Source organism: Neopelma chrysocephalum, unplaced genomic scaffold, assembly GCF_003984885.1.
Source record: "Neopelma chrysocephalum unplaced genomic scaffold, ASM398488v2 Primary Assembly neopelma1_73b, whole genome shotgun sequence".
Taxonomy (NCBI): Eukaryota; Metazoa; Chordata; class Aves; order Passeriformes; family Pipridae; genus Neopelma; species Neopelma chrysocephalum.
In genome coordinates, this window is record NW_020897734.1 from 1693349 (window position 1) to 1715154 (window position 21806).

Here is a 21806-nt window from a genome sequence, read left to right on the forward strand (position 1 = left end):
TTGGGTTTGGTTGTGAGTAGTACGGAACAAAGACCAGGCAAGCCATAACTCCTACAGCAGAGCTGAAGAACTGTTGGAACTAAGAAGTCAGAACACTTTTTGAAGCTAAAAACTGTTGCCACACCTTTCACCCAGTCATACAGAGAACCATGGCACGCTAAGAGATGTTCCAGGATTTTTGTGGCATCTCATTCACAGAATAAAAAATATATTACAGCTGACTGACATTTTAAAAGCTGGGGCAGGTCACAGCCAGGAGCTATCCTGTGGCACACCCTTCCCTTCCCTCAGCCTCACACCTACAGTGAAGTCAGCACAGGGTCTTGTGTTGGGGAACTGGGAAGCAAAGGCTGACTGGAAGTGGAAGTTTTCCTTGAAGTGCCTCATACGATAGAGATCATCCAAAATTGCTAATGATAATTTTAATATGAAACATTATGTAAGTGTAGATGACTTTAGCATATTTCAAATATCATTTGAATCAATCTGTGTAGGTACACTTATAAAACAAGAACACAGTGAGCAAATAGTTGGGAAATATTTTGCTATCCTATATTTGGTTTAAATTCTGTTTTATACTGCATCTAAACCTCACATTTTTATAACTGCTCTTAAAGTTTCCAAAACTAAAGTTATGACTTAAAAACAATAGTTTAAACCAACATTTTCCCTAGCAAAGCTTCAGTTTTGACTATTTACTATTTCCCAATGAAAAAGCACTTTAACCAAAGCACTTCCTCCACTCAGAAACAAATGTATTTTGTTGTAGAAAACAGCAGCCTTGACATAACGGGTTGTTGGCCCACCATATACAGCCTTAGCTTGTGCCCTGGATTCTAAAATAAATGCAGGGCCTGAACAAGCTTACATTGAGAGACCAGCAAGCCAACCTCTGACCCCAGCAGTGGCTGGGGCTTAGGCAGCAAGTCACAAGCAGGCTCCATCTTGCTTAAATGACAAGGCAAAAGAAGCAGCCCATACATATGTGACTTGCAAAAAACTTTGCAGATCTCATACTTTTAGTAGAATAAACTCTTGAGCTTATGAATAAAACTATTCTCTAGCTTTCTCTGTGAAGTTAATGGCTTTGATAAAGTCATCACTAAAAACAACCCTCTCATCACCACATAGATACAGGTTAAGTGTAGCCAGGATGCATTCTTGCCTGACAGTGTAAATGAGAAGGTATCCTGGTCATAGTTTCAAATCACAGCAGACTGTAAAGGAAATGTAAAGTAGTGAATAAGAGGAAGCAAAGTCCAGAGAAGTGCAGGGTAGTACTGTAAGCCAGGCCCTCTTCAGCTCCCATTATTCTTACTTTACTACAGCAACAAGGGAAGGAAAAAAGAAAAGCACTTGCTGTACTTTTCTTACAAATTCTGAGGTTTGAACAACTTAATTTCTATGGTTTGGCTTCTTCACTTCAAGTGTTGTTGTGTGACTGCAGGATCCAGCTGTTCTTTTTTCCTTTGTCTCAAACACCTACAAAAAGCATCTCCCGTGTAATATTTGTTCACCTCTGTAGTTCTTTGTTATGGAAGCCAAAGAATAAAGAACACAAAAATTTTAATTAGGAAACAACTCTCCACACAGACTTTGTTGGTACAACATAGTTATAAGTACATCTACAAACACATACAGGTTCTTTGGACTATGATTTTTTTAAAATATATTTTATATGACAATGCAAACAAATCTGGAAAAAACAAATTACTTCAACCTTATGTAGAGGTAGCTGAACAGTACTCTGTCCAGTGATATGAGATATAACTTAAGTTACATTTCAAGTTCATTACAGTGCACAAAAGGATGTTTTACAAACAAATGGAATATACAAGTCCACAAAACTTTTTATTTAAAATGGCTTGATAGATATATTTCTGGCACTCTTGTAACCACATAGCTTGATGGAATTAAATTGGACAAGTATATGGTTCCAAATTAAGACATCTTACACAGATAGTCTTTTGCTCCACATTTTTGTACTTCTCCCGTTCCTCATCAGGGAATTATAGAAGCTATTACATTGTTTTTGCTACACTTCTGCTCTGTAAACCTTTGTTCTGCAAATTGAATGTAAAGATTAAAAGGTGCATATGTTTTATATTTATAAAATATATGGCTATGACTATTAAAAAGCTCAAGAATGGCAATAACAGAATACAGGCACTTCTATGTGAGGGTTACTTTAGACCTTATGAAACTCCAACATTAGTAAGCACTTCACATGATACCTGGATGAGTAAGTCAATGTAATAGTTCAGGTTTTTATTATCCACCATTTTAATCCTGTCTAAGCAGATTAGTTTCTTTCTTCTTTCAGACAATATTTATTTAGCAAAGTGTTTCAAGAGAGTGACTTTGCTCAAACTACCATTTTTCTGTAGCTGTAAGACTTTCAGTGATTTACTGAGCTTTGGAATAAACCCCAGATCCTAAACTATGTGCTGCACTAGTTACAATTTCTGTTGTGAAGCCAACAAATTAAATGAGAACTAAGCAGGGGTTGAAAAGAGGGATTGAGTTCATCTGATGTAGGACTTGGAGAAATTGGGAAGCACTACCCTAAGTGCATATAGGTCCATGGGGTTTTTATGCACAAAAACCCTGTAGTTAATTTACACTTTGTTTTTTAAATAAGAGTTTGTGAACATGTTCTCCATTCCTAAGCATTGCATTTAAATACAACTCCTGTCTGTCATTGATTTTAACATCAGTAGAACTTCAGCACCAAGTAGAAATCATTAAAAGGAAAATTTTTCACAATGAGAACAATCAGTCATTGGAATAATCTCCCCAGGGAAGTGTTGGATTCCCCAACATTGGACACTTGTAAGATTTGGCTGGACAGGGTGCTGGGGCATCTTGTCTAGACTATGCTTTTGCCAAGAAAATTTGGACCAGCTGATCCTTGAGGTCCCTTCCAACCTGGGATTCTACGATTCTGTGAAAAGACCATCTAAAACAGAACTCAATTCTATGAAGCTCTTTCTCTACAGCACAGATTAAGACAGACCAAATCCACTTTTTTTTTTTTAGACTAAAACAATCTTTGGATTAAGATATCCATGGTTGAGGTGTTCTGTCAGTAAGCAGTCATACAGGACAGAAGGACAGGCTGAGCAATAGATCAGCCATTCAGTATCTCTTATTGCTATAAGGTAATGAAAGATATCAGCACTTAAAGAAAAAAAATAAGAGAAACTTTTACAACTAACACCAGAACGTCACTTAAGACTTAGCATAATGGCCTATCACACCATTTTATCATTTCATTATTAAAACTACTGAACTACTTTCTAAGCAGCCTATGCATTACTTATGCCCCCACAAGAACAATTAATCAATACTTCTGATCACACAGGAAATACAAGTTTGAGTCATGATTTTTTTTTTTGTTTTTAACAGATGAGCAAGACTGGTTATGGATCTGGGTTTGCTGTCTGGAAAAATGCAAGAAGCTTAAATAAAATACTCCCCCAATTAATATTTTATCTGATCAATGCTGTTTCTATAATTAAAGTGAAGGTATTTTTAAATCTGCTCAGCTGTTTATTCATGCCTGTGATAAATGTTGCATTTACATCCTTGTACTCATTAACACAACTGAAAAATAGTCAGCGATGATGTGGCATAACTAGAAGATTTTTTGGTTTTTAAATGTCACTACTGAAACTTTACCATCTTAACTTATTGCAGGCTAGGGTGTGTCCAGCTTTTTCTGGACAGGTGTGTGTTCTCTAACAAATTTCTTTCTCAATATAGTTTTTTTCTTCAGATGGAATTTGCAGACTACAGCCATTAATGTAGGATGTGTGGCCACAGAGCAGCCCCAGAATGCTACTGTACGTGTACAGATGAACTTTTTGATGTGTTTGATTTGTTGTGCACGTGCAGATCACCTGTTTGCATTACGTGCAGCAGGTCCAGTGTTTCCAGGTGGCAGCAAATGCACTGGGTGTTCATGATGCAGGGCATGCACGAGAGTCTCTGCTTGGGAAATTCTGGCAGCTTTAGTCAAGGCTAACAGAAAAGATAATATTCACTTTTAAAAATCAAGGATTCTTTCCGTGACAGTTTCTAAAACAACAAAATTGGCAGAATGAGTATGCAGAATACATAGCACGCAGGGAAAAGGAATAATGACATCAGTGAGAAAACAGTTTAAATTAAATATTTAAGGTCCTTTTCTCACAGATAAGAATAACAAAGTGACAGCTTTTTTTCCTATGGGAGCACTATGAGGCCCTTATGTTATGCAATAATACATAATGGTTTGTGGAAGAATTGCATTGAATGCAGCTTCACTTCCCAACAAGTGGAAATCACTTCATTATTGATTTATGAAGACAAATGCCATAGCAGGTGTCAGCCACTGTATACTTGATACTGTTCAGAACATGAAGGTATTTTTATACATTGTTTACACCATGTCAAGTACCCTTATGGAAGAAATGCAGGAATCTAGCAGTGAGGAAGGAAGTTGTAGTATTTCTAGAGTAGCTCAATGGAAACAGGATAAATATTCCATGTTTATCACAAAGGTGAAACATGTTTGTTTTCCATTTGTTGCTTTGGTACCCTTATGGAAATGTTCTATGGAATTTAACAAACAGGGGAACAAGGGTAGTTTTATGAAAACGTAACAGTAGGGAAATTACTTTTAACTAATAAGTATTTCTGATGAGATGGAAAAACACCCAGAAAAATGACATTAAATTCTACTGCATTTTTTCATAAAGGAGGCATGAAATGGCAGAGTACTATCCTGGGTAAAAAAAAAACAACAAAGAAATGTGTAGCATTCCATAACATTCTCACTTCATTCTAGCTGTTGCCACTGAAAAGGAAAACAGTAGCTTAGAATAAAAGGCCCAGTTTTGCTCGCATTGAAATCAGTGAAAGTCCAATTCAGATGGAGGTACAAGCAGTCCCAGAAAGTGGTACACTGTAAGCAATAAAAGCAGCAAAACAAGTATAGGAACTGTTGATTTAAAAAAAAAAAAAATCAAACCCAAGATACTTCCTGTTCTCATTTCTGCCCTATTTTTACCTGCTTTATAGCTAGCAGTAATCATGCTAAAATTCACTTGTTTTCCTTGGGAGTTAACTATTATTAGCAACACTACCCAGTCTCTTAAGAGAAATGCAACGGCTGGGTAGAGATTTGAAGCTAACAGAAACCTGAAGATTGGGGTGAAATAAATAGCATTTATTACAACATATTCCTTCTTATGTGACACAAACTGCCCTCTGAGTCCTACAGGTCAAAATAACTCCCCCCTCCCCATCCCATACACACACTCCAAAGCCAAATCCCACCAAACAATTAAAAGAAATAAAACTCATCTTAACAGCAACAAGAGTTGATTAAAAAAAAAGTCTGTGTATTAACCTACAATGAAATGACACCAGTACTTCCAGTTTTCTCTAGGATAAGCCACTTTTCATGTATTGTGGCTCTTTCTTCCCACTTTGTAGCCATTGTCCATTTTTGCAAGAAAGAGTTCAGATATAAATTCAACTTCAAGTTATCCTCCGTTCTGTGAAAAATTAGGGAACAGATCCTTCTGTCACCACTATGGTCAATTCCCACTGACATCACCTGATCAACACTTAAACTTATCCAAGTTAAACACTCATGCTCAAGGTTAAGCATGTGCTTGACTGTTTGGTTGCATCACAAACCTAGTCACAAGCATAGGATCAACCTCCAGCAACTGTGCTTGAATTATCTCAAACATAATCTGTGTATTCAAAGACTTCAAGGCAGGATGTTTCGGGGGAAAAAAAATCCTTCTTAAGCTACAGTAGAACTGGGGATGAGTAGAAAAACATTCAAAGTATTTGAACAGAAATAACTGAAAAATTATCAAAGCAGTTGCTTGTGCACTGCAAGAATCATCATTTTTGCCCCCAGTCATAAATACAGGGTAAAAACACTATAAATAAATAGAGCAGCTCACTTTCCTTTAGCGAATGAACACATAAATAATACACATTTTGAAACAAAAAATCATAGTGCAAAAATAAATTATCAAACAGAAGTTGTGAACATTATTTTACACAATGCTATATAAAACCTGAACCATTTGAATAAAAGACTTTGCAGTTCACTGAAATAATGCATTAACATTATTATTTCTGCTTCACATTAAACTGCACAGTTCATCCTTTATCCACTAAAAAATAAAAATAAAATAAATTAAAAAAAAACCCTTAAGATTTTTAAAAGGTTTATGGCAAACAAGATCACTTTTTGTTCTATCACATTTGTTATTAGTTTAGCAGTGCAGTGATTGAATAATTGTCTCAGACTTCCAAATGGAAACTATTGAAGTATCCATAAACATCCCCTGCTCTTTATAACTAATTCTCTTTGAAATTCAGGCTTGAAACATCCTGACACTCAAATCTGTAAGACATTATTGCAGTTAGATGAAGTTACAAGAGACAGTCTACAGTCAAGGACTGTGGGAGACTTCCCAGCTCTCCTCCTCACCATCACCGTGATCTTGTACGAGACATGAACGTAAGGACACGTCTGATGCCATTCAAGCGGTCTTTGAGGGATTTCATGGCAAGGAACGGGAGCTGAGCTCTGTTCTCAAGTGGAAGGACAGCCAGGACCCACCAGCACCAGGCTGGCCCATTAGGGTTAGCCTGCAGCCAGGGGAAAAAGAGAAACAGAAGTCAGGATTCATACAGATGGCAAGGTCCTGGTTTTGAAGACCTAACTTGGAAAACACAGTTTTTGATAGCAATCTAGCAACTAGGTCATTTCATCACCAACTTAATGGCTGTGACTACAGGTTCCCCTGAAACAGATTACAAACAAATTTCACCTTTCCTAAAAATAGAATGTTGAAGGCATTTCTACTTCTAGCAACGATTTATAGGCTGGACCTTCTAGATTTTTTAAATGTTTTTTTCCCCATGTTATCATTGACCCAGCTCTTTGGGATTCCTTCCTCCCTTCTCCATACTTTATGACACTCCTTCATATTTAGCTTTTGTTGTTCCATTCTGTTATCTTAGGACCCCACCATTTGCAGACCTTTAACAAGAGAACCAGGTTTTCTCTTGCCTATTTACACTTCATCATTTAATTGGGGAGGTAGAGTAGGCATTTCCATTTCCTGGGATTAATATAGTCAGATAAGTAGCCTTAGAAAGATATCAGCATTAAATATGAGCTTTTGTTCACAACTGTGCTACTGCTGGTGTATGGCAACAGAACTCAGACTCAGCTTACGTGGGGTAAATGCAGAGTATTCATATTTTCATCTTAAAACGCAATGCCTGCCAGCTTATCGGATATCCCTGCTATTTCTGTCTCTGAAAGTTACATAAGCCACTGATTCTGGATACCTGTGGGTCAGGATCCTTGGCTGGCATTGGACCAAAATGACTGAGAATTCGACTTTTGAGTGCTTGCTTGAGGGAGTTAAACCACATATATGCCTGATCATAGACAGAATCATGGAGAACAAGTAATGCAGCATATTCTTGTCCTTGCACCTGAAAGGAGTAACAAAAGGGGGAAGGTTACTGTTTGTTCAGTCTCTGTGTTGGGGAAGGCACAGCATTTTTAGGATTTTCTGAGGTGGGTGAGGGAAAGAAAAAGGAAAAAAACCACGCCAAGAGAGTTCTGGGATAAACGCTGAAAGCTCATTTGGTGTTTCCCCTTCTGCTCTCCCTCCCCAGTCCAAATTCTTCACTTTCTTTCCCTATGTTCTATACCAAAGATAATAATGGCCCATCTTCGCGAACGAAGATTTGGGGAAAGGTCTTTTACCTTTCCAGCCTGCACAACGGATTTTTTAGGTGAGACACAGCCTGCGCTGAACTGAGCCCACCCTTTAATCCTAAGGTTCATCTGCCGGGGCCAAGCAAGCTTGGACAATGGCAGTGAGGTCCTCAGGACGTAGGTTTGTTTAGAGTGACCTTCTCATAGATGGATGGCCACACAGGGCTAACGACCTCCATCAGGCCAGGAGACCGGGGACTCGAACCCGTGGTCGCAGCAGTGAAAGTCCTGCACGCTAACCACTAGGCCACCAGGGGTCTCATATACCAAAGATATCTATTTGCAGAACATGCACTTTCTGAATGACTACATAAAAAAGCCTTTACACAAACATCATATACAACAACAGAAGAAAAGACCATGCAAAGCTTGTTTAAAAAAAAAAAATTAGTAGAGCCTCAGAGTAGATATTTTATCTTCCCTACGAAAGCTCTTAAGAACTAATGTAATTTTGAAGGTTATTGTGGGCTCAAACCTGCTCCTTCTTACCTGAATGGGAGTTTTCTAACTGGATTCCATGCAAATGGAGGCAGGTTCCCCCTCTACCCTCTTATAAACAGCAGTTACTCTGTCTAGAAGAGCAGTAAGATTTCATTCCTGGATTCACTTAGTTTTGTCCTCTGCTAAATACCTCTAGGAAACACAGTCTTCAGTACATGGGCAGTGTGTGTGCATGTTTGTGGTAACTATTATGTTTCCCACCTTAACCATGAGTACTTAATAAATACCACAAATTTGTTTTACTATAAACTTCTACAAAAAAGAACTTACTGAAAACATGCACTTAGAATTTCACAAGTAATACAGTTTAAATGAAATATTTCTAAATGTACCTTTTGATCCTCAATGTACTCAATATCTGCTGTGTTATATCCATCACGCTGGCTGTGCTGGATCACCTTAAATCTCCTCTTGCCAATGCTGTCTACAACAGAGCGACCATCAGCAAAGAATTCAACATTTCTTATCTCCAGAATGCAGCCATAATCTGCAAACCTATTGAAATCAGAACAAAAGCAAATAAACAAGTCTTATTCTCTCCACCCTTAGTTCCACAGAGCTGCCATACAGCCAGTCCCTACCACAAAGGTATTTACCAATGTCAGCTCATTTCTATTGTTCATAATACTGAAATGCTGTAGTTCAAATTATTCCACAATTGTTTGCAAAACTATCAGGAAGATTCAGGCTGTCTAATCTGATTAATGCTAACTGGATGTTTTGGAATACAGGGAACATCTTATGAAATTGAAAGTTATACAGCTCAGAAGAGCACTTTCTCCATAACTCTAATATGTTCAGTCAATTTGTACAGAAGGGCAAGTGCAATTCAGAATATTAGAATTATGGAAGGACTATGAAATCTATAGAGAAAAAAGTTTTTCCACAGTTTCAGCAGATTTAACTCTGTAGGTGGGTATTTTGTGTATGTCATACTTCTTACAGTGTATACGTACCCAGTAGGTAGATATCATAAAAAGAAGGGAGAAAATCTAAATACAGAGACAGACACTGAGGTCAAATTACCCAAGACTGACTGTAAATTCTCAATGTAAATGGTCAGCCAGTCTTTATGATGGTTCTGTTATAGCTCTGCAGCCTCCACTATATTCAGAACACTGAGGACATAAACATATCCCATAATATAAAAAAGTAACCCCCCCAACACACCGTACTGCCATTTCAATTTGATTTCTTGTGCCAAAGCATTCAACAGATTTGAAAATAGTAGAAAATACACTTCCTTTTCACGTATTACAAGAGGTCTGCAGCTCAATTTCATATGCTACACACTAGTCATGTGTGTTTTGAGAGAACAATCAGTCATATCAGTCACAATCCAAGTGACCAAGAGAAAAACTTCAGTCTTCTCAATGGCTTTAACAAGCATGATTAGGAAGAAACTTCATCTGCTGGAAAACTGCTGCACATATATAGCCATGGACCTTTCTGCAGCTTTCCAAAGACACTGGCTCCAGACTAAGTGGGTACATCACATGGTCCAAGCACGCTGTTCACTCACCCCTTTACAGGGTCGCTGATGCACATCCCAAATTGTTTGGTGCCAGTCTCCATGCACCTCCGAATCATCAGGCGATAACATGGTTCAAAGATGTGCAAAGGACATGGGACTGTAGGATAAGCCATTGTGCAGACAAATATGGGAACATTCTTATTTAGGCTGTAAGAGAGAAAGGACAAATCAGATGTGACATTTTACCAAACCACTGACAAGGTATAAAATATGCAGTAACATAGTCTTTCAAATTATGATCTCTTTAAATAGAAATTACAACATCTTTGGAAAAAAATTCTTAATGGATTAAGTAAATGTTTTCCCTCAATTGACTAGATATTATATTTACATACCACTTAATAGTAGAAGAATTTTTCATTATGCTTTCTGTTTTTCCTAGTGAGAGCATTATTGTATCTTCATTATTGCTTTTATTTACTTTATTTTCCTTAATCCCAATTCTTCCCTACCCAGTACATTCCAACCCCCATCCTGTCAGACTACTTCCACCTATTGTCTCACTCTGTGCCTTTCACAGAGGTCCACTGAAAGCAACCACATTGCTTTATACTTCCTTTATAAAACAACCTTCTGGATTTCTTCTACTTCTGTTTATTGTTTAGCCCAGTGTGCAGATTTTATGCTCACTCAAGCACAGTTTCACCTGGACCCTGTTCTCTAAAATGACACAGAGAAAGAAGCTCCTTTGTCAGCATCTCAGCCTGCTGTTCCACAGCAGCCGGAGCCATTCACAGCTAACGGCAGTGGAATTAGAGATTGGATTTTACATAAATGGATTACATACTTGGAAAGCTCTGCTATTTCCTCTTCATAAAGCTTTCTTCTTTCAGTGAGTTCCTCTGGAAGATATCTGGCTATTAACTCCTCCATTAGCACTGTTTTACAGTATTTCCTCATAGCCAAGCACTGCAGGAAAAACACACGCAAGCAGTTACAGATAATGTCCAGCATTTCACAGTGTATGGTGCCTGTGCACATGGGATCCATCTGTTACCCCCATTTTCTGATATCTGTGGTTCTATGATCTCTTAAGCTTGCTCTGCCACTGAAGATTTGTTTCTTCAACTATTCTCTATGTTACAGACAGTTTCTTCAGAAATCTGGAAAGTAAGTAAAGTCACCTACAGATTTTCTAAGTATTGGCCTGGTCCTAAGGTTTGAATAGAGACTATCCATGCTTGGTAACTCACAAGAGTGTTTAAAAAGTCACATTCTTCCTAAGTTATGTAATATTTCAGTGGAGTTGGGAAATATCAAGGGTTTCTGAAGGTGAAGGTGTTCCTATGCCTTGCACTTGAATTTATGCTGAGAAAATCCAAGCATTACCTCTGAGAGCCCTTCCTTGCACAGGGGACATTTTGGGTTGTGATCCAGACATCTCTCCAGACATTTGAGACAGAAGGTGTGCCCACAAGGTGTAGTGACAGGTTCATAGAAGAGCCTGGATTGAAAAATCCAAAAGCAAAAAGACAACAATATCGTGTACCAAAGTAAAAGAACAAAGCTGCTACCCAAAAAAGCTGAATTCATTCACCTACTTAACTACTGACTACTACAGGGAAAAAGTTGATTCTTGCTTTTCATTTCTTCAACCAACTTTGGTACTTATTCAGCTTACAGACTTTATTATTGTCACCCAATGTGAACTCTGACGAATGTGAGTGACAATATTGTCATGAACTTCCAACAAGCCAGGATTTAATTTTCCTCTGTGAGCAATAAATAGAACCAGAATTGGGACCATCTGACTTGGCTAATGAAATGGAGCAACACTTGCACAACTATTACTATGGAAATCACGTGATTACTTGTATGTGTAGAGCTAAGCACAAAATAGCTACTTGCATCAAAAGCCCACATCAGTGATTGCAATAAACTGGGACCTGGCAGTTCTGGGTTAATGGCTGAACTCAAAGATCCTGAAGGTCTTTTCCAACTTAAATGATTTTATGATTCTACTATTGCTAGCTCTAATGGAGACTTTTTTTTCTGGTTGGAATAGACAGGTTTTAACCTTCAAATGACTGCTTTTCTGGAGAATGAGTGACATTAGGTTCACGTTTCATCTAGAAAAATATTTGAATATATAAGGTCAAATCTTCAAAGTACCATGGTATTTAACCTTTACTCAGTACCTCTGTGACATTTATTCTCATGTAAGGATTTTTTTCCTTTAATGATTATGTGATATTGCAAAGTGATGTTTCCTTGTCAATAATATGGATTTTTTTTAAAAAGTAGAAGTAATTCAAAACTAGAAACTAAAGTGTTTGGCATATACTGTATTTTACAAAATACTGCCTAAGCATTTTAAGGTCTCAAATATAAGTCTAACCATAATTTAAGTGAATTAATATGTTTCCTTTAAAATATTAGTTTATCAAAACACTACATTATGTTCTATTAAACCTGTGGAAATCACAAATACGTAAATCCACATTTAACAGCATCTTTAACAAGATGAGTATTTAAGAATATAATTGGCTCTTAACAGGACTGCCATGGACAGTTTATTAAATGTCATTAGTTAATATAAATATTGACATTTAAGCAATGGAACATATGAAGTATCTAGAACACCACACCTATCTTACTGCCACTTGACTGTATAACTGAAAACACTTGTTAATTGTTTCATGAACAGAAACCTCACTGCACCGAGGCTTCCCTAGTGCTTTAACTGTGTAAAACACTGAATTGTACAATGTGTTTCAGTAGGCACTGGACTGCATATGTAATTACTTAGCAGTGACTGACTTCATCTGAAACATTAGCAAAAAGACAAGAAATTCCTATTAAGATGCCTGATCCTCCTTCACACCAGTATGTTGCTTTGACTATTACTTTGTGTTTTCTGCTTGCTGTGGGAGCAAATGTAGATCAGTAACATTTTGGCCACTCCACCAGACAAACAGGTTAATAACAGCTCCTGAAGTTAATTGTGAACAGGTCAGTAGGTTACTAGGTAATTAGTTCAAAGTACCTCAGGAACCAAATCCCTGAAATACTTCTGAAGAACATGGCAGGAGATAATTATAATCAATCAATAACAAAGATCTTATGACAGCTTTCCTTAGCACAAGCCTCCCTTGTGCAGTGACATTACAGAGCTAATATCCTTCTAGATGCAAGGCCCGGATTCGTGACTGCTCAGCACCCCCATCCTCTATACTGTAAGGGAATCAGTAATCCTTGGGCTAATTCCTTTACAAATGTATTGTAGTCTGGCTATTTCTGACTTAACATACAGCATGAGAAAGTAGGACTAATTAACTTCATTAAAAACATCTGAAAAATGCTGTGTGCACATGATAAACACGTAGAATCACTAAACAAGCTAATTGTGTGGCTTTCTGTTAGAGGAAAGTTTTGCTCTTTGCAGTATTGAGTGTTTTTACAGCTGTATAAACTTTTGGAACACATTTCAGCTGTAGACAGGCAGAGGGAGAGGGGGCAGATCTGATTTATTCCAAGCAGAAGCAAATGAGACAACAGCAGTTGTTCCCTCAAAGGTTTCAGTTTGGAATAAATTGAAGCCCCTTCTCCACATACAAACAACAAAACAAAGCAAATCCAGATTTCTCAAAACACAGGCCTTCAGAAGTAAATCCATAAAGAGGCTGCTATTTAAGAATTTAAAATGTAGTGCAAACCCCACCATGTGTTATTGATAGATCTGGGTACTTAAAAAAAAACAAACCTAAGCAACACTCACTGCAGTGAGTGAAACATCTTCCCAACATTTCTAAGTCAGTAACAAAACCCCATACGTGTCTTTGCCAAAGTTAAAATGTTTTTTACAAAACAAGTAGTAAAATAGATGCAGTTGACAACTCCTACTTATTTATCAAGTCATTGCTGTCCCTAAGAATACCTGTTGTTTAACTGGAAGAGATCTTTAAGCAAATGAAGTGACAGCCTCAGTGAAGTGAGGAACATGTCTCTTAAGCAATAGAGGAGAAACATGCTCTTGTTTACTTGCAAGATCCTCCTATTGCAATAGCAGCAACACAGTACTTCACATGCAAAGTCAGAATATTCATTAGATGTGGTCTCTTTAGCTATTTTGTGCTTTTTGTAACATTATAAACAGCTCTACAAATTCCAGAGGACAAACCATGGTTTTGTGCACTATATGTGTCAGTGGGTAGGTGTGTGTCAGTGGTGAGAGGAAATCTTCCAGACACCTTCACTAACACACTTAATCCTCATGTGACCTTACGTGCCCTTCCCAAAACAATCAGTAGCCTAGAGCAGATCAAAGAGTCCCTATTCATGAACAGTGCTCAGAACCAAAGGTCTAGAAAGTCAGGGCAAAAATAAGTACCAAGTAAGCTAGAAAATCTGTAGATCATAAAAGGGAAAAAGATACAGCTTGAAATCTAAAGACATCCATGAGAAAACAACGCATACCTCATACACAGGGAGCAGTCCAAATCTGATGGATCCACAACTTCAAATGGAATATGTTGTCCAGTACTATTTTCCTTAGTATCAACTGTATCTATCAATAAGACAAAAAAATAATTGAACAGAACTATGCAAACACAATGGTCTTCTGTGCATCTCCATCAACATCTGATATTTAAATGGGTGTTGTATGTACTTGCAATTTACTGAACCATTAAGCATCATTACAATAATTTCTATGCAAAGCAAATCCTCATACTTCCTCTTAATTTTGGTCACATTATACCCAGTTAGAGGACTGAATTTGGCCTTGCTTTAACAACTGATGTCAAAACACTGTTAGTGCTGAAAGTCTAAAGTGAGACAAATTCTTCTGTCACACCATTATAAATACATCCCACAGCATAAAAACAAGGCCAGGTATAACGAACAAATAGAATTTTTGCTTTTAAACTTTTAAAATTGATACAGAAAGCATTAGGACCACATGCAACATTGATGTTCCTTAAAGATTAAAGCTCTGCTGAGAAACAAGCACTTGGCCCAAACTTCTTAGACCCTTTTTTGACGTTTTTCTCCCCACATACAGGAAAGATTCCACATCATGCCTTGATTAGGCAAAAGAGAAAGTTTAAAAACCAAAGTGCAACTTGGACTCTCTTCCTCTGAGTTTTATAAAAGCAAAGTTTCCAAGGATTCCACGTCATGGAACCCATCCTGTGTGTAATTAAACATACCTTTCTTCATCAGTTTGCAGGGTACCTCAGCGCTTCGCAACTCCTCTGAGCAGCACTTCCTTTTCAGGAGGCTGCATTTCTCAGAAATGAGTAAAGTAGACTCTGGCATGGAGGTGAATTTGTTCTCCTCCTCAGAGCAGTCCTTTTTGCTCTCTGTAATTTGTATCGATTTCCTCAAACTACCAGAAGTAGTTACATTTGGTTCCTCTTGAATGGAAAAACCCTTTTTCTGTTCCACATTTACCTGTGTGAAGAGAGAGGACTGACATTTGACCAATCATCCAACAACCTGGTAAGGAAAAACCCCAAACCTGTCACAAATCTGTAATATTATGGATCAACAGGAAAAAGCTAGTAGGTCAAGAAGCAAGAGTCTGAGAATTGCTAATGCTAATAAAAAACAAAAAACAACCAACAAACAAACTCAAATTATTTCCCCTCCCTGCCACCCCCACCACTGAATATTTTCAGCCCTTTTTTGTGGCTTTATAGCTTGAAGGTCATGAAACTGGATTCAGGCAGAAATGCAGCTAGATCTCAGGTTAAATATTGTTATCAATTAACCTATGGAAAAACTGCACATAATGATGGCATCAACCATCAGAACAACCAAAACAATGTGAGTTTATTTCAAGGAAGCAGTATAAACACAACAAATTTATAAGAGAAAGTGCACAGAGCTTCCTTCTGCGAGACAGATTTCTTTCACAGAGGATAAACTGCTCAGTGTTTATCCCGTTATGGCTACAGGACATCACCTGTCAGCTTGTAACATCAACTCCCCAGATGAGCCCCAAAACAGATAGTGTGGACTGTGAGCAGGAGCTGTGGTGATGTGTAACATGCAGAAAGATGGGTGAACTGCTCCTCAAATGACTTTGTGAAAGGGTCATACAAAAGGATTTCTTGTCAGAATATCCTGAAAGCCTTTCCAGAAGGCAAGGTCACTGATTGTTTCTTATTGGCCTCAACAAGGCTGCTCAAGACCTACCATTTTGTTTGTAAGGACCAGTGAAGTTTCCTCCTACATACACAGTATATGCAAACCCCATCCCAAAGTTCAGTTGAAGCAGAAGTGGTCCTCACACACCTATGAATGTAAACCTCCACAGCCATTTACAAAACTGTGGCTATGAAAGCAAACCTATAAAGTTGCTGATGTATCTGACATAGCTCTACAATAACCTCTAAGTAGTGTACAGACTCTGAATGCAGATTGGTTTTGCTACTGACATCACCAGTCACAGGTTCAAGCTGAAACTCTAGATTTCAACATTTCACAGCTTTTGAGGGTATATCAATCCAATCTTCAGAGGCCCTTTCCCACTACCAACTACTTGGAAGACCTAATGACAGTTAGAGGAATGGAACCCAATCAATTCTGAAACAAAATTTATCAGAACAACAGAGGACTTGTATTAAAGAAAAGTCAATTAAGGAGACTTCAGTAAGTCAACACTGTTTTGTATGTTCTGAAACTCAGTAAAAATTTGAAAAAACGTATCCTCCTATCTCCCAGAGGCAAAAAGGAGAGAAGGTTTCCCAATGTGAACACAAAACACACAACAAATTAAGAACCACACATCAGACTTGATCTTTACCTTGAGCAACCTTTGTAGGTTATGGCTGGTGCCTCCAGATCCCACTGAATTTAGGAGATTCCCCTTTAATCTAGAGTGATGTGACAACAGCTGCAGGATATCGGGTAAGTGTTCCTGAGCATTTCCCGGGATGAGTGAAAACAAACTAAGTAGAAGCTGTGATATAAAACAGAACACTTCACTGCTTAGTTCCTTCCTTTTAACCTCTAAATGAAAAAGCAAGTAAGGGAATAGCTGAAAGAAGCATCCTTGATTTTGTTAAAACCATTTAAAGAGCCCTTTAGACTAGGGTAGGAACAAAAAGATCAAGAGCTTTGGCAATACAGGCCAAACAGACAGCAAGAAACATTTTCAGAGTTAAATAAGCCCATAGAGTTATTAATCATTCTCTGATGTGACACACAACATGGCTTTGTCAGTTTTGTCCTGCAGTTCAAAGTTCACCAGAAATTACTACCATCTTTCTTAAGTACATTTTTTTGCTGCACATCAGAAGCTTTCACTGGAGTTTACTAGTACAGAAAGCACTCATCTCTCACAGGCTTAATCCAAGATCAGTTGAGTAAACGTCTCTGATATTGTAAACTGTAGCTATTTTTAATTCACTTATGTGGGAATACAAAAAAGGTAGGCAGTAGAAAAATGCTATTTCTTTATTTGCTATAAGAAAATAAGTGGATCTGTTTCAAGTAGCAGCTTGAAGCCCCTTGTATGGCATAGCTTATCAGATGATTATTTAAGGAAAGAAACAGAGCTGAATAGAAGATTCACACTTCAAAAACTAATTTCAACATACTACTGAGGTGATCCTGCTGATGCCTGAGGAAGCCACATGACAGCCAAGATTTCTATTTAAAGCCAAAAAGGATTCCACAGGATCACACTGTGTTCAAAGTAACATGGGCAGACAGTTAATACAAGCAGAACATCACAGCTGCACCCAAAGAATTTGGTAAAACGTAGTATGTCATTGTTATGCAAACAGCCTTGGAAATGACCCAGTAAAACATTACATCATGGATGAACTCTGTGTCTGATGAGTGCACGAGTAATTCTTTCGGTCATAAGAAGCCTAGTTTTTCTCAGAACCCCACTGCTCAGAAATTAAGTGTCTTGGATAGGGCTATTCGGAGTCAGAATTTAGAAACGTAGCTGTTTGTTTCTCGACTTTTTGCTCTAGTGCATAGAGTCTCCCAGCATGACTATGAGCACAAATCATGACACAATGACAATGAAAGACTGCATGGAACCCACTGGGGAAAACAGCAAACAAAACCCTCAAACATCAGTGACAAAAAACTCCCAGGAGACTGAAATCTCAACCATACATAAAATGAGATAGAAATTTGGTTGCACTACAGCCATTCAGGTTATACTGTTACCTTCATGAACGGTGCTTTACTGTAAGAATTCTACTTTTAGAAAGCCTTACGTGTTACAGCACACAGAAACCCTAAAGCTCCTGTCTCCTGTGATGGAGAATGGGGTGAATACACTGCCATAGAAGAAAATTCAATAGAAGGAAGATAGAACTATTATGGTTTTATTGCCATAAGCTATCACTGCCACACTGAGCCTTTCAGCTATGACAACAACAAAAAAACGGTCAAATGTCAAAATTCTGATTCACAGGAAATCAGAGTTTTGAGGTGTGCAACACAGAGCAGTATTCACAAAAGCCATTTAAGAATTCACACACATCTTAGGCTGCTGCTGAAAAAAGTTTCACTGCAGATCCATTTCATTGCTTACTTAGCATTAATTATTAGCAACCTTAGAAAACTATTTTAAAAACAGCTCTTCCTCTGTTGGCTGCTTCCTCTTTCACGCCTCCCTCACACACCGATACTCGGCACAGCGCGACTGGCAGTAGGAAGAAAGCTGCTGCTCCCAAGTGGAGTTTGACGAGTGCTGCGTGTTGCATTCTGCCAGTCAATGGCCTGAAACAACATTCAATAGCAACTCCCCCTCTTCTGCACTCCATCATTGGTAATAGATTGCCAGGCTAAGAATCAGATTAGAATTTGACTATAGAGAATCACAATAGTCTGTGGGTGGCAATTATTAACAACTCAGTTTTACTTCAGATTTGCTGATGCTAATGCCCTGACTGTTTCCACCTTGTGCCTGCTGAGTGTGTTTTCTTGCTACCTCCCCATCTTCAAGTAAGCAATACACAACTCAAATGTCTGGATTTGTGCAGCTCTTTGCAGTAATGAGAGAGGGGGAAAGAAATAATCCCATCCTCCTTTATGAAAGGCCACTGAAAACAATAATGCAGTTCCAGATGATTTAGGGAACTCACCTTTTGTGCCTCAGACTTGGCTGTCTTGTTCCCAGTATCTAGAGCAAGGCAGAATAGAAACTCTCTTAAAGCTTCTTCTGTTTTCCCCAGATTAGCTAATGCCTGTCCTTTCCTTAGGTGACCCTGCAAGGAAACACATCCATAGCTGCAGTATTTTTCTTTTGTCATGAAAATATGCAATAAAATTATGATGAAATTACAAGAGATCTTTCTGAAGAAGAAAAAGTTAAGTAGGAAAAGTCACTATAAGCATCTCTTAACCTAGACACCACCACTCTGCGTTTCTAACCGCAATGGTCCTAAAAACTCCTACAGGATATTGTCCAACTCAAGCAAATATGACTTTCACAGCACCTGAGCCCAAATCATCTTGGAAACATCTACTTCCCCTACATTAATCCCCTAAAATAGTAATTTTGTCCTTATAGAATGATACAAGCACAGCATTCATTTTTAGAGAGAGTTCATGAACTTGATATTCATCCAGGTCAAAGACAATAGCCTTAGCTCATCCTCCATGAATATCACACTCTACCTCAGGAAGCTCGAGAATACCATGGTTAAATGTCTGTAAACCACAAGTGTCCAAGAAGTTACAGGATTTAAATCTTCCCTCAAATTCAGCTGTCTGACCATTCTAACCATTTCCTACCAGGGTAGTAACAAGATTTTAAACCAGAGTAAAACTGGAATCAGAACTCACTTTCAACCAGTATGGCTGGAGCCTGCACGCTGTTTCTGCATCATGCAATGCATCTTCACAAGCTTTCAAAGTGGAGTTAATCTGGGACCGGTTGCTATACAGCAAGTGGTCATTTGGAGCTGTAAGAAATAGAAAAAGTGGTTAAGTAAAATAGAAGTTAGTTACATAAGCTTTACTCCTTAATTTTTTTTTTTATTAAACACATGTTGGTGCTTCTGAGTTGCACAAACCCACAAAATATCCAGTTTTTAAATAACTATGTACTAAATGAAATCTGGAAACCTCTTTGGGCAACTCCAGACAAAATGTCAGCTATGTATTATATAACTGCAGGGAACATTGCATAAATAAATGCTGAGACGCTCACACAATAAATTACCAGTGCTGACTGAGGATCAGATGGTTGGTAGAAACATACAGGAGACATTTAAGGCGGCAGGAGGAATGCTGGCATACTGTAGGGAGGAGTTTCAAAATCCGTGGCATCAAAGTTTTTAAGTGATACATAGCGATCTCTTCGTGCCATCGCTCAACACAGGAAAAGAAGTAACAGTGTGAAGAATCAGATAACACTACACTGATCACCGAGTTACACACACGGCGCGTTGTAGCATCGAGACAAAACGTGTGTTGAGGGAAGGCTGGGCACTTTTCTGAGATTACTTTGTCATTTAGGTGAAACTCGTAATACCTTGCCTTTAATTCCCACTTACTGCGTGCAGCGTGTGAGTTGCTTTTCCTCAAACTGCATTAAAAGGACCGCGTCAAAAAGTTCTCCCTGCACAGCCCCGCAGGCGCTTCCCGGCGATGGGGCGGGAGGGCTGAGCCGGGCCAGCCGGGGTTGCGGGATCCCGGACACGCATCCCCCGCCGGTCCCTTTGCGCCCGGCTACGAGCGGCTCCTCCGCGCCCGGCGGTGGTCCGAGGAGACCGGACCCCCGACCCCTGTGCGGCTCCTCCCGGGGCGCGGCGGGATGCCCGGGGCGCGGCGCTCCGCTCCCTCCCGGCCCCGCCGGTTACACAACGGCGCCGGCCGGGGGGAGCCCGGCCGGACCGCAGGCTCCGGCTTACGCAACCGCTGCTCTCCTGACCCAGTTTCACCGCGGGCCGAAGAGCCACGACCCCTCCCCGGGGCTCCCCCTCCGGGGCACCCCCGACACCCGCCCCAGGGCCCGGCGCGGGGGGCCGGCGGCGGGCGGGAGCGCGGCCCCGGCACACCTCCCGGACGCGGGGGCTGCCCCCGGCAGAGCCCGGGGCTTTGCGGGGCGAGAGGCACCGGAGTGGCCGCGGGCGAGCCCCGGCCGGCGCCAAGTTGCCTTCCCCGGGGGCTGTAGGAGCGCGTCCCCCGCGGGGCAGCGCCGGGGAGGGGGAGAGCCCTTACCTAGGCTGACCGCTTCGTTGTACTTCTGCAGGGCGGCTTGGAGCTTCTTCTCCTTGTAGAGGAGGTTCCCTTCGTGCCGGAGCTGCGAAGCCTTCACTTGGCAGGGGAACCACTTGGCCAGCAGGTTGCTGAGGATGACATTGACCCGCAGGAGCTGCCCGGCCGCCGCGCCGCCCGCCTCCTTGCACAGGACGCAGCGGGACTGGGGCGCCCGGTCCCTCTCCAGGCACTTTTTGCAGAACGTGTGTCCGCAAGGCAAGGAAACGGGCTCGAAGAGGAAGCCCTGGCACTTGCGGCACCTGAAAACGTCCCACTCGCGGGGTGCCGCGGGGTGTCCGGCGGCGGGCAGCCCCTCTTTGATCCGGACGCTCTGCGCCAGGCACTCCACCAGCTTCTCCAGCTGCTCGGCGCGCAGCTGCTGGTGGCGGGACGCCAGCTGGTACAGCGGCAGCGCCTCGTGCAGCCGCCCGCCGAAGGCCAGCGCGTCCGCCCGCCCGAGCAGCACCTGCCACTCGGGCCCCAGGCCGCCGCCCGGCGCCTCCAAGTTCTGCGCCTGCAGAGCCCCCGCCGCCAGCTGCAGCACCAGCTGGGGCTCGGGGCGCGGCGGCGGCAGGTGCGAGCCCATGCCGTCGGCTCTAGCGGGGCGGGCGGCGCGAGGCGCCGGGGCGCGCAGGGGGCGCGGCGCGGCCCCGCCGGCCCATGGCGGTGCTGCTGCCGCCCCGCGCCGGGAGCGCCCCGCGCCGCCGCCAACGCTTGTAGAAAGGCGGGCACGTGACGGCTTTTTTTTTTTTTTTTTTTTTTTTTTTTTTTTTTTTTTTTTTT

The 21806-nt window shown here is 40.5% G+C and overlaps 1 protein-coding gene across 4 annotated transcripts; it reads right to left on the minus strand.

Annotated features, from left to right (window-relative positions):
• Positions 1-1549: 1549 nt before the first annotated feature.
• On the minus strand, positions 1550-21615 carry LONRF3 (LON peptidase N-terminal domain and ring finger 3). Of its 4 annotated transcripts, none has more exons than XM_027687305.1 (13): positions 20985-21615; positions 19605-19723; positions 18902-19024; positions 16597-16752; positions 14996-15239; positions 14262-14352; positions 11175-11289; positions 10633-10754; positions 9834-9992; positions 8644-8806; positions 7372-7521; positions 6503-6663; positions 1550-4023 (listed from the first exon to the last, which is right to left on the minus strand). In XM_027687305.1, exons 1-12 carry the CDS (start codon positions 21607-21609, stop codon positions 6505-6507), a joined length of 2226 nt encoding a protein of 741 aa, XP_027543106.1. In that variant the 5' UTR covers positions 21610-21615; the 3' UTR covers positions 1550-4023; positions 6503-6504. The 4 variants fall into 4 exon arrangements, with proteins under 4 accessions (XP_027543106.1, XP_027543104.1, XP_027543103.1 ...); XM_027687303.1 differs by having other exon boundaries at positions 1550-5543; XM_027687302.1 differs by having other exon boundaries at positions 1550-6663.
• Positions 21616-21806: the final 191 nt, after the last annotated feature.